Source organism: Scyliorhinus canicula, chromosome 10, assembly GCF_902713615.1.
Source record: "Scyliorhinus canicula chromosome 10, sScyCan1.1, whole genome shotgun sequence".
In the NCBI taxonomy this organism is placed as follows: domain Eukaryota; kingdom Metazoa; phylum Chordata; class Chondrichthyes; order Carcharhiniformes; family Scyliorhinidae; genus Scyliorhinus; species Scyliorhinus canicula.
The window spans coordinates 105,762,503-105,776,287 of record NC_052155.1 but is presented as its reverse complement, the minus strand read 5'-3'; the positions used below and the strand labels follow the sequence as shown (position 1 = coordinate 105,776,287).

The following is a 13,785-nucleotide window of genomic DNA, read 5'->3' as shown; positions in this document are numbered from 1 at the left end:
ACATTAAGGGTAAGTTGTGAAGTTCGGGCATTGTGGGTCGCGAATGACAGCCGGCGTGGGTTACAAAATTCAACCGGCGTGACTTGGCAAGGTCAGCCGGTGCGACTTAGCAAGGTCGGCTAGCGTGACTTAAGACCATAGACATAGGAGCAGAATTAGGCCACTTTGCCTATTGAGTCTGCTCTGCCATTCAATCATGGCTGATATATGAAGGACGATCCTTCCGAAGGCTGAGCAGTGGTAAAAATGGGTTCCGGGCAAAAGAAATTGAAAAACACTGTCATCGAAGAAGCTGTCATTGCCAAAATGGTAAACCTGTTCTTTCAAGGTTGCTAATTTTGTACTTGGGTCCTCCAATTCTGTGGGCCCAGTCCAAGCTGCTTATGTGTACTTAATTTATGACTGTTATTTTGAAGAGAGTGCCTTGCTCCTTTTGATCATCTTTCCACCAAAGAAAATCGCCTCGGTTTGGGTGGCACATCCTGGAATCATTCCAGCAGCTTTGTTTGGTGAAATACTTGCATAGTTCCTGTAAATTGACTAGGTGCAAATATTCCAATTAGAAATGTCTGTCCAGAGTTGGCAGAGACTACAATGAATCTTTGATCCTGAGCCTACTTTGTGCTTGACTGATATCTTGGACCCCACAGTAGGCTGTTAATCACTACCCCAGGATATTTTAATTCTTTATTCTATGCCAGCTAACCTAGTAGTTTAAAATCTGTAAAATTGTGTTTGAAAAAGTTACGTCAATTTCATTTTGTTTTTCTCTCCGTTTTGAAATTGCATAGAGTAGTACGCTGGCAGAGAAACGGGCCATTCAGCCCAGCTTGTTCATATCAATGTACATGCTGCACTCTGGTCTCCTATCCTTCCTCATCTAATTCGAACAACATTTCCTTATCCCTCTACCTTCCTATTAAATTAATCTAAACTATTTGCCTCCCCTTCTCCCTTCGGTTATTAATTCCGCATGTTTACCAATCTCTGGGTGAAGAAGTTTCTTCCAAAATCCATATTTGATCTCTTCGTGACTATCTTACAGTAATGATCTCTAGTTTTGTCCTTTCCCACAAGTGGAAACATTCCCTACGTGCATACTCTTATCGGTCACCCCTCCTCCTGATCCAGCCTGTTCATCCTTTCCGAAGAGTAATCTTGCAGTTTTCTCATCATCCTTGTGAATCGTTTTTGAACATCTGAGTACCTTTACATCCTTATCAAACATATATAATCAATGGACTTGATACTTTGTCCATCTAGTTTATAAAACAGGTACAACTCTGTGCCTAACTTGAATAATATTTGAGGGGTTACTCTTGTTCACCTATACATGTGGCTGACAATGTATACCGTATGAATCACTGTGAAGAAGAACTTCCTCTTGCCATAGAATCTATTGAACTATCGAATCCCAACAATGCAGAAGGAAGTAATTTGGCTCATCAAGTTTGCACCTACCCTCCAAAGGAGCACCCCACCTAACTTTTTTTGGACAATTTCTTTTGGGGCAGTTTAGTATCTCATTGTGGGAATAGATTGAAATGAAAAGAAGGAAACTGTAAATATAGAAGTTTGCAACGTTGGCTACCTGTTTCATTAACCAGTGAAATTGTGAATCAATTTAAGGTTACTGTTTTTCTAATTTATGATTTCTAGCAGTGAGATTCTCTCTTCGAACTGAAAAGAAAACATTGGGAATACATTACAGGTCATGGAGCCTTTGTGAATACATTACAGGTCACCTTTAAGAATCCCAACCTGAAAAATTAACTATGTCTCTTTTCACAGATGCTATCCAACCTGCTGAGTATTTTCTGATTATAATTCCGACTTCCAACATCCTTAATATTATTATTTTGGTTCTTATTTGAATGATGGGACACTTCCAACATGTGTTTTTTTTTCTGAGTAAAATATTGTTTTGACAATTCAACTTGTTCTAACTTCAGAGCATCCCAACTTTCCCTGTGTGATTTTTCACTAATCTTATCCTTCACAAGTAGATTTCCCACCGATCTTATCCCGGCCAGCTCCTCTCGACTGACAATAATAACAGGACCACACAGAAAACCATGTCAACCCCAAGTCTCGGAAATAGAATTGAATGAGTTCCATCGAATCCAAGCTGCCCAACCTCCAGGTTGAAGCCCCCAAGACATGGCAGCTAGTTCTCATACAGCCTGTGAAGTAGTAGTGTTTATTGGCATGGCTGGATAGCTGAGTGATTGTGTGGAAGGTCGAATGCATGTGGCAATTCAAGACGAAGAAATACTGAAAGGAGATTTGGAAATTCTGGAAGCGGATCATTGGGGACAGCTGACAAAGTGTTGTTTGAAAGAAGATCCTAAGGCGTGTCTTTTCAAGAGTGGAATTTGGAAACACTCGTTGAGAAGCAGGAATTCAATGAGAACAGTTGGCCCATGGTGCAATAATCATCGGGGGTGGGGGGGGGGGGGGGGGGGGGGGGGTTGAGAAATCCCGAGTTCAATTGGGTGGTATCTGTCACTTGGTTTCAGAGTGGGGTGTGTGACCACAGTTAGCCTACTGGCTTACAGGGAGAGCGTATTCACTGAAAACATTTATAGCGCAAGATATATTTTGGGACCCGTGTTGTTCTTAAAATCTGCCAGATGAATGGGAGTCATTTAGAGTCAAATTTTTCATGTTTAATAAATGTTATTTTTCTGTTGTTAAAAGCCAGTTGGTCATCCTGTGACTGTTCATCTTTTTCTGAAAAAAGAATAAAAGTTAGTCTTTTGAGCCAAGATTGCATTCTTGGACCTTCCTGTCCAGTAGTAACATCAACTGGGATCATAATGCAGTACAAGGCATACCTAAACATGCAATACCAGCCCCTTGTGAAGCTATAACATAGGACTACTGCTAATCAGTGGAAGGATCATGGTTTCAAACGAAACAATCCCACAACCCATGGATCAGATCTAAGCTCTGTAGTCCTTGAAACAAATTCATTCACTTGCTGCATATACTTTATATATGGTCTGTTCAAATTATTTAGAGTTCCACAATTGTGTGAGGAATTGTACCAATTAATATCAGTGATCTGAATCCTCATTAACCTGTCTGTTATAGCCCGATAAGTTGACATCCCTGTACATCTAGAAGGGTAGACCTGATCATCATCAAACAAAGAAGTAACATGTTTATTCATTTGATTCGAGGTAAGCCTCACATAGCTTTATCAGCATATTCTGTTGCTACAATCAACAATCCCAGAAGATTAGGATGGCACAATGGTTAGCACTGCTGCCTCACAGCGCAGGGACCAGTGTTCAATTCCGGCCTTGGGCGACTGTCTGTGTGGAGTGGAGTTTGCATGTTCTCCCTGTATCTGCGTGGGTTTCCTCCCACAGTCCAAAGGTGTGCAAGTTAGATGGATTGGCCATGCTAAATTGCCCTTGGTGTCCAGGGATGTGCAGGTTAGGTGGGGGATTGGAGGGGGCCTCTTTCAGAGGGTTGGTTCAGACTCGATGAGCCGAATGACCTCCTCCTGTACTGTAGGAATTCTATGGTTCTATGACTGGGTGATGAGAGAAAGATAACTTGTGTTGAATTCCTATTAACTCTTGTAATTTGAAGACTTCCCTTGTAAAGTAAGTTTCCTGTTGATTTACACAACATGTTAGTTATCGGGAGAGGGGGCATGGTGGCACAGTGGGTCAGCTCTGCTGCCTCACGTCACCAAGGACCCAGGTTCGATCCCGGCCCCGGGTAACTGTCCGTGTGGAGTATGCACATTCTCCCTGTGTCTGCGCGGGTCTCTCCCCACAACCCAAAGATATGCAGGGTAGGTTGATTAGCCACGCAAAATTGCTCCTTAATTGGAAAATTTTTCAAAAAAGAATAAAAACATGTTATTTATCAATATTTATGCAGTACATGGAACAGCACAGAACAGGCCCTTCGGCCCTCGATGTTGTGCCGAGCCTTGTCCGAAACCAAGATCAAGCTATCCCACTCCCTGTCATTCTGGTGTGCTCCATGTGCTTATCCAATAACCTCTTGAAAGTTCCTAAAGTGTCCGACTCCACTATCACAGCAGGCAGTCCATTCCACATCCTAACCACTCTGAGTGAGGAACCCACCTTGAACATCCCTCCTATATCTCCCACCCTGAACCTTGTAGTTATGCCCCCTTGTAACAGCTACATCCACCCAAGGAAATAGTCTCTGAACATCCACTCTATCTATCCCCCTCATCATCTTATAAACCTCTATTAAGTCGCCTCTCATTCTCCTCCGCTCCAAAGAGAAAAACCCTAGCTCCCTCAACCTTTCCTCATAAGACCTATCTTCCAAACCAGGCAGCATCCTGGTAAATCTCCTTTGCACCCTTTCCAATGCTTCCACATCCTTCCTATAGTGAGGTGACCAGAACTGCACACAATACTCCAAATGTGGTCTCACCATGGTCATATACAGTTGCAGCATAACCCCATGGCTCTTAAACTCAAGCCCCCTGTTAATAAACGCTAACATGCTATAGGCCTTCTTCACGGCTCTATCCACTTGAGTGGCAACCTTCAGAAATCTGTGGACACGAACCCCAAGATCTCTCTGTTCCTCTACATTCCTCAGAACCCTGCCGTTGACCCTATAATCCACATTCAAATTTTTCCTACCAAAATGAATCACCTCGCACTTATCAGGGTTAAACTCCATCTGCCATTTTTCGGTCCAGTTCTGCATCCTATCAATGTCTCTTTGCAGCCTACAACAGCCCTCCACCTCATTCACTACTCCACCAATCTTCAAATCAGCAAATCTATTGACCCACCCTTCAGCCCCCTCCTCCAAGTCATTGATAAAAATCACAAATAGCAGAGGACCCAGCACTGATCCCCGTAGAAGTGCACTATTCGACTGACAATGAAATGCATCTATCTACGTAGTAAACTACTCGACAGCCACAAATGTGTAGGTAACATTTTCTGTGTGATAGTGGCAATGGGCCAGTAAAGTCAATCTGGAGGTGAGTCCAAGGATTCACCGGTGCTGCATGACTTATGGAAAGCTCTTACGACTAAGGGTTTACCTGTAAACACAGAACGTCTAGCATCAAGATTTACATCCTCTTTTTATCTTGTTGCTCTTCAGTTTATATATCAGATTGAAGTCCCATCTTGAATCCTGAATCGCAAAAGAATTATTCTGTTCCAATCCTCTAACTCTGCATATCCCGGCTTGAAATACTGAAACTGCATATTCAGTGACTTAATGGTCCCTAGCTCCCAGCCATAAACCAGTAATTATTTCAGTGTGAAACTGTTCAAAGTCATTCTGTACCCCACTATCCCTCTGTGATTTTTCTCACACTGTGTCTATACTGCTGCGCTGGAGTCCAAACCATTGGACGTGAAGAACTCCCTATCAGTTGAACCCTGGGACCTGGTAGTCACTGTCAAAACTACCGTCTGCAGTCTTCCTCGTTTCTTTTTCAACTGCTAAATCTCTAAACTTTAAGACTTCAACTCTAGTTCTCCAGTCCACCTTAACTGCTAAAGCTTCCAGCCCAACTGTACTGCTGAAGCTACACACTTCACATCTGCTTGTTGTGTGCTACTCTCTAAAGCTATACACCGCTCTCTTGTGCATTCTCTGCTGAAATGTGGGGCGGAATTCCCCCCCCTGCTGTGGCGAGCTGCTTTTCTATATATTTTGACAGAAGGCCATGGAACACATGGCGCTCTGACCACCTTTCTGACTTTTTTTTTTCCATAAAGCTACATCACGGGACAGTATTTGGTAGTTGAGACGTTAACTTTAAGACTTTCAACAACAAAATTCACAAATTATCCCAATAATGCATACAAATTAAGACTATTCATCACTAAGCTTTTGTACAGTGCCAATTGATAACTTGAGCCTTATTAATTATGCAAATGTGCCATAAAGTTGAAGTCTAAAGTGCTCCCCCAGACCTGGTCTCAACAGGTCAGCTGCATATTGTGCAGCACTCATCACTGTGTCAGATATGTCGAGGCTAGAACCCTCGAATACCTGACCACCATAGGGATCCTGGAGCTGGCTGGCAATGTTGCCTGGGACAAGATGACCTGCATTATCTGTTGTTAATTGTGCTTTTACTTAATTTGCTCTGTTTAATCACTTTGCTCTAGAGTCGCCAGGTATCTTTATGATATAACCACAAGGTTCAAAGCCAAGTGCTGATCAATAACTCAATACACCAGTTAGTAAGTTTCAAATCAAAACACATTTATTATATACACAGTCAATCACTACTCATGCATAAAACTCTACTTACTAGACTATCTCTAACACTAAAAGGCCTATACTTAGCTTTGGAAATGGCCCACCAGGTCAGGGGAACGATGGCCTTTCGTTCGATTCTGAGTCTGCAGGCTTCAAGCTGGTATGGACTAGTAGCTAGGAGTACCTATCTCGTAGCGTGCGTTGACTGGAGACTTACTTGGTTGGTGCAGCTGCTAGGCAGGTCTCTCGTTGTTGAGGGTCACGGTCAAGACTTGTTTCGAGCTGCTGAGAGACCCAAATTGAACTTGGGGGGGGGGGCTATGTTTTATAGCCCCCAGGCTATAATCGTTTTAATGTTTCCAATTGTTCCTGGGGATCGCTCATTAATATGCAGATGGTTGCTGGTTTCGGTTCTGTCTGGGTTTTTGCAAGTCTTAATACACAGGAAACCTTGCACCTGCTTGTTTCCATGTGCCTGACCAGTTTTCCCTGCATTCTTTGCGTGCCTCCATTTTGGAATCGGGAAGTGGCCACCCCAACAAGATGACCTGCATTATCCCAGCCACCTCTAGCTCGCTCTCCGCAGCGACGAGGAGCTCAACAAACTGCTGAGAGGACTCTCTGTAGTCCAGGGCGGGTTCCTGTCCAACATCAAGGCCATGCTGATATCCAAGGTAAAAGGACTGGGTCAGAAGAAGAGTGAGAGGAAGGGGAATCTGTGACTGGTGGTGCTGGAGCAGCCATAAGGGAGAGACAAGAGGCCGGAATTCTTTGGCTGTTGGGATTCCCTTCCTGCCGGAAGTGCACCCCCTCCTACAGGTTTTCAGGCAGCATAGGATGGCTTGAATGGGAAATTCCATTGACAATAAGTGGGAAGAGAGAATCCTGTCGCCAGCGAATGGCGAGCTGCGGAGAAACACGTGGCTGGTCGGACTAGAAAATCTAGCCCAGAATCTCTTGACTGCAAGAATAAATCCGTACAGATTCTGTCTCCTGTTCTCACTGCTCCTCTGGTCGAAAGTGGGTGAGTGTACTTGAATTTTAGAAATTTTTCCAGAAGCTGCAACGTTGCTTGTAATTTCCAAATAGCACCTCCAGTGAAAATGTATTAAATATAAAAAAAAAAGTAAAAAGGCCTTTGACAGAGTCAATGGAAGTACCTCCTCGAGGTATTGGAGTGGTTTGGGCTAAGGGCAGGATTCATCTCCTGGGTGAAAATCCTTTCCAAGGCAAGCGTTTGAACCAACACCATCAGCTCTGAATATTTCCAGCTGCACAGAGGCACAAGGCAGGCATGCCCACTATCCCCAGTCCTGTTTATCCTCGCAATTGAACCCCAGGTGATTTACTCTGCACGACGTGAAAAGCTGGAGGGGCATCCAAAGGGGAGGGAGAGAGCACAGAGTTTCACTCTATACAGATGACCTGCTCATCTACGTCTCCGGAAGGATTGAGAGCAATCATGCAGCTCCTGAAAGAGTTTGGAACCTTCTTGGGTTATAAACTTAACCTGGGCAAGAACGAGGCACACCCGGCAAGCCCAAACGGGTGTGGGACAGAGCTGCCATCAAGCTAACCCAAAACAAATTCTGCTATCTGGGGATCCAAACTGCCCGGGACTGGACACCGATCCATAAGTGGAATCTGACCAGCCTGACGGAGGATGTCAAAAAGGACCTACAGAAACGGAACATGCTCACCAAGATGTTCCCCATGGCCCCTATCTGCAGAAACCACACGTTCCCACCAGCCGTGCTAGGCACGATGGGGGAGATGTCTTCAAAAATGGAGACAGGATTTGGGGGGACGGACATGCTGACAGTCAGGGACTCTTTTACATGGGGGACAGACTAGCGGCACTGACGGGAGCTGGAACTACCGAAAGGACAGGGACTTGGACACCTACAAGTAAAGCACTTTCTCCGCAAGGAGACAGTAGGATAACCCAGGGCCCTGGAGACTACATTACTAGAGGACTTGATAAACACTGACAGTAAGGAAGGGGAATTCTGTGGGACACTGACAGTAAGGAAGGGGAATTCTGTGGGGGAAAACTTATGGACAGCTACTGGACAGGGCGAGATTGCCACTGGGCCAGATGAAAATGGGAAAACGAACTGGGGACAGGTGGGACAAGTGGGCTGGGGACTCTAGAGTGAAGCATTCAATAGGGCCAACTCCACCTCTTCCTGCACAGGCTTTGCCTCATGGTGCAGAGATATGTCTAACCAGAACCCGAATGAACAGGTTCTTCCTGGAGGTGGAGGATAAACGTGAACGGTGCCAGAGAGGCCCGGCCAACCCCATCCACATGTTCTGGGCATGTCCCAAACTAGCTGGGTTCTGGATAGCCTTCTCCGAGGCGATGTCCAAGGTTATGGGGGGGGGGGTCGAGCCTTGCCCGAGAGTGGCAATCTTCAGGGTGCTAGAGCTACACATGGGGAAGGGGGCCAACGCTCTAGCTTTCGCTTCCCTAATTGTACGGTAGAGATTCCTGTTCGGCTGCCGATCAGCGACATCACCTACAGCTGCAGACTGGCTGGCAGACCTTGTGGAATTCCTCCATTTGGAGAGAATCAAATACACCATCCGAGGGTCGGAAGAAGGCTTCCTCAAAGAATGGGGACAATTCGTAGGCCTGTTTCGAGACCTGTTCGAAGCCAACAGTGAGAAGGGGGAAAGGTGAGAGATGGGAGAAGACAGACAGGGACATACACTCTGGAGGGAGGGGGAAGGAAGAGAGGAGGGACTACAGGGAGAAGCACTGGGGGGCGGAGACACCAAAATGCACAAGGCAGGCAGCAGAAAACTTAAAGGGGAGTATAGGAGCCAGGGGAAGGGGAGAATAGGAGCCAAGGGACAGTACGCCCTGAATGAAAAAGGGGGATATCCAGGAGGGTCCAGGGGGGTAGGTGGAGAGGGGAAAGGGGGGGGGGGGAAGGGAGAAATGAGGACACACCAAGACGGGCAATATCAATATGTATATAAGAACCACGTGCAGTAAAATATTAACGGTAAAGTATTACTGTGTATAAATTGAAAATACCACTAAAAATATGTTGTTTTTAAAAAAAAAGTACTACTTTCTTAGAAAGATTTTTGGATTTGGTTATTTTTGAACAAAATTCTGGAGCACGTGATGGGAATGCTATAATCGTACCTGAGGATTGTTAGAATTTGGGAATGGAAGGAAAGCTGTCCAGTTTATCAAATGTAGCTAGGATGCGAAGGATGGTGAATTGTGAAGAAACAAAGATTTCAAATTTAATCGGTAAAACAACAAATGGCAATGGCTGTTTAATAGAAGCACTGCAAGGTATTATGTTGCAGAATTAAGTTCTGCAGTTGGCAATGCAGCCTTAATAGTGATGCATTTGGCACATGGGATGTTAGCATGCAATGCTGAATTAATCCCCATTCTCTCTTTCCCCCTCCCAGTGACAATATTTAAAATCATCGACTATTTACAGGTTAGTTGCTGGTTCATTTATTCTGGCTGTGCTACAATTCATCAAGTGGTGTGGGGAGGTGCTGAGGAATGTTTTTGTTGATTTCAAACCTGAACAAATCATATACTCCGAGACGTGGCTGGCCTTGAGTGTTTGAGTGTGACTGGAAGCATGAGTAGAGGTTGTGCAGAGCAGGTCAAGCTACTTGGAAGAGTAAGGTGGAGGAGGGGGAAATGAGCTGTCAGTTCTGCCGTGGGTCTTAAGGGAGCAGACCTGTTGGAGCACAGATTGCAGGAGTGTTGTCATGACCTGGAAAGTGTGAAAGTGTTGGCAAACTCCATGGGCACATCAGTGAACCCAAATATTGACTGGTGGCACTTGTCCTTTCCTTGTCCCTGCCCTGTGGTGCTTTTATGCCTGATGCCTCCCCTAAGCAGGTGCCATCTCTTGGCTATTCTCGATATGCAGTGTCTGTTTTTGTGCTGGTGATTGCGAGTGAGAAAGCAAGCATTGAAATATCATCTTCAGTGTTGTCTTGATATTCCTCCACTGCCTAGGCAAGTTGCAGCTTTTGGGTATTTGAAAAGGTAAGGTTGTGGTGAGAGGTGCATGCTTAAATTATCTGTAGGTTGTAAATAAAGGGTGCGAGAACGAGGGTTAGGTATGGAGTTACTATTAACTATATTGGTTTCAGTTCTGCTGTCATCAATGACCGTTCTAATAATGATCAGCACTGTCTTCTCCATGGGGATTAGGACATGCTGGTGTGACTATCCTTAGAGAAAAGAGCCTCTAGTCTGTTCAACCATTTCTGATCAGCATATCTTCTCCAGTTCTGGAATTCTTTTTGCACCTTCAAGTCCCTCCACATTCTTACCATGGAGACCAGAACTATGTGTACTCAGTCTGATCTAACCAAGATTCTGTACAAGTGTAACATAACTTCCCTGCTTTTCAATTCTATCCATCTCAAAATGATCTTTTAACCTCCATCACCTTTGGTGATTTTGTTTCCTACCTCCACATCCCTTTTCTCTTCTCCATGTTTAGACTCTTGGGGCAGGGAAAAGTATAACTGCTTCACATGCAAACTTGTATTGATTCCTTGAGAGCAGGCAGCACAGTGGGCTGCTACCTGTGCAGTCCATGCAGCTTTGATATTGAAGATGAATGCTGTGCAGGTCAGTTGGGTTTTGGCAGACGGTACTGCTTGGGCCTGGGGAACTGATATAAGTCTGCATAATGCTGATTAAAACAGCATTATGTAAACCAAATTCTCCCACATACTATTCAAACAGTATATGACATCTTGATTATTTCTACCAAAATGCACCACCACTCTTATCTACTTTGAAATTAATTTGCTAATTAAATGCACATTCTGTCGTCTTTGTATTTTGTCATATTTTTTCTCCATATTAACGTTCTTCCCCAGTTTGGAGTGCTTCCAGTTCCTGAGTCAAAAGTGGGGTGATCTCAAAACATTGGTCCAAGCATCGGTTCCTATATTCTGCCAGTCTCAGTAGCTACCATTGGGAATGCTCCTACAGTTTTGTTTGTAGCCAGCTTGCTATGCAATCTGCTGTTTGTCCTTGGCTCCTTATCTTGCCCTGAACCTTAACTTTAAATCCATTGCGTAACATCTTGTCGAAGGCCTTTTGAAAATCCAAATTTATAGAGAATTTTGTTTACATAGTGCAGCTTTAATCCTAACCCCATCCCGCCACGTGTTTTTCAGCGGCGGAGACGGCCCGCCAGTGGATCTACCAGTCCCGCCGTGTCAATGGGATTTCCCGTTGACTGCACCCCTTGCCGCCGGGAAACCCGTGTGCCGGCATAGGACCGGAATTTCCCGCCAGTGTGAACAGCCGGTAAATCCCACCCATAATATCTGTTGTATTACTCTTGCATACTTGTTGGCCAAGGAGATTTGCTGACACAAGGGATTTGAGGATCAAAATATGAGTGTAACTAAAAAGCAATCAAGAAGGCTAATGGAATGCAGACTTCTATGACAGGCATATAAAATGCAAATGTAAAGCCATATTATTACAATTATATAGAGTGCAAGTTAGATCTCGCTGGAGTATTGTATAATCTTCAGGTACACTACTGTAGGATGCATGGGAGGCAATCCAGTACCAAATCATCAGAAAAATTAAGGGACTCCAGGTGGATAGGTTTGAGCTGTATTCCTAGAAATGAGCGGTTAATGGATGCTCTGATGAGGTGTTGAAATAATTAAAGGACTTGATGTAGTAAATGTGGAATGACTCCTCCATCTCGGAGGGGAAAATAGAACAAGGCAACATCATTTTAAAATTAAATCTTTTCTAATTCAAAATGAATGAGGATGTGGGATGCAATACCTCAAGACCACAATTTTATTCAATTGAGTTATTTAAAATGTTGATAATCACAAGTAAGAGTGTTATTGGATGTAATATTGGAGAGGATAGGAAGTTGGTATTACAGAGTTAGTTAGCTGCCAGGGCTACTATATGGTGAAACAAGCTTGATGGGCAAAATGGCCTTCTCTTGTACATTAATTTTAGCATCTAGATAAAATATTTTTCATAACCTAATTCCCATTTCTCAAAAGTGGCTTTGAGATCAGCCAGTAACCATAAATATTTATTAAACCACAGATGCTTGGACAATAATCTAGATTCTTGGAAAAGAATGCGAGGTGATCTCATTGAAACATACAAGATTCTAAAGGGGCTTAACAGAGTAGAGATTGGGATTTGTTTCCCCTGACTGGGGAATGTGGAATACGGAAACACCATCTCAGAATATGGACTGAGATGAAAAATGTGTTCACTCCTCATGTTTATGGATCTTTGGAATTCTTTACCCCAGCAATCTGAAAATGCTTCATTGATGGGTATATTTAAGGCTGAGCGAGAGATGTTTGGTGTCTTGGGGAATGGAGATGGGTGAGTGGCAAGTGGTGTTGAGACACAAGATCAGCCTTGATTGTATTGAATGGTGAAGTTGACTTGAATGCCATTTGATCTACTCTGGCTCCTTTTCCTTATGTTCTTATTTTCGCATGTTGGGCTTGTGTAGAAACACAAATATTCCTTTTTATAAAAGGACAATTTTAGAAAATATGGGGGCTACAAATTTATTGGATTCTTGCTATATTGTACTACCTATTTTTTGTATTTTCTTATAGACCTTCACAATCTCTTCTAACCTTTGGATCCCTTCATCTGGGTGGGAAGAACGCTTTCTGGAGGTACTATTGTTGTCTTGTGTGTGGAAAATTTCAATAGGAAATATGTTACATGAATCGTGTCCAAATGCACATCTTAACTCTTTCCATCATAAATTCCTATATGTACATGTATAATAGAAATCCTCTCTGCAAAGTTGTCATGCTGTAATTGCACTTTGAGGTCGAGGTGCCCCAGTACCGCCACTGTCAAGAGAGTGTAATTAAAGAGTGATAAGTTTACATGGGTAATTTCCATTTCATATGCGCCCAGTGGGGTGGAAGTTTGAAGAATGTATTACTATAAAATGAGTACTGAATTAGATCTGTATGCACCATTTCAATTATCTCTCTCATCTGAAATTTACACACCGTCTTGACTCCACTTGTGCAATGCCACAGAAGATCGACTGGTAATAACTTAATTGTATTTCATGTGCTTCCATTTAAATCCCTATTAATGCATCTAAGCTATATCTTTAGATGTACCTTCCAGTCTGCAAAATGGTACTACTGCCATTGTGGTGCTTCACCTGATTATTTTAATTTTCCCCACACCCTGTAATCAGGTAGGTATTTGTTTTGATTTATTTCCATGATCTATTTTTAATATTTTACATTAAAATGTTTAATCTAGGCAGTCTGTTCCCGTCTATCTTCACCCCTGTTTTGGCACCCAAATGCATTCACTGGACTGCTTATTTTGCCTTTGTTAGGAAACAACCACTTGGCTTTTGAAAGTACTTGTACTGCTTTGGCCTTAAGTTGACTACCCCTTCCTGATATCATGGGCCTTGGCCACTTGACCTCCACCTGTCAAAGTGGAAGCTAAACCCATCATGGCTGTGCCCCCTGGCTTTGTTGCAATGCCACTTAATA

At 43.6% G+C, this 13,785-nt stretch overlaps 1 protein-coding gene across 4 annotated transcripts in view; it reads left to right on the top strand.

Moving 5' to 3' along the window:
• The window catches only part of pde7a (phosphodiesterase 7A), a 114,463-nt gene that overhangs the window by 20,934 nt on the left and 79,744 nt on the right, over positions 1-13,785 (top strand). For 2 of the 4 annotated variants that reach the window (XM_038809488.1, XM_038809489.1), the window contains exon 2: positions 12,868-12,930. The exons of 1 other annotated variant lie outside the window; for it this stretch is intronic. In XM_038809488.1, coding sequence (XP_038665416.1) covers positions 12,868-12,930 — 63 coding nt within the window. Of the gene's footprint in view, positions 1-12,867; positions 12,931-13,785 lie in introns of those variants that run through there. One more of the 4 variants, XM_038809494.1, reaches the window with a different exon arrangement.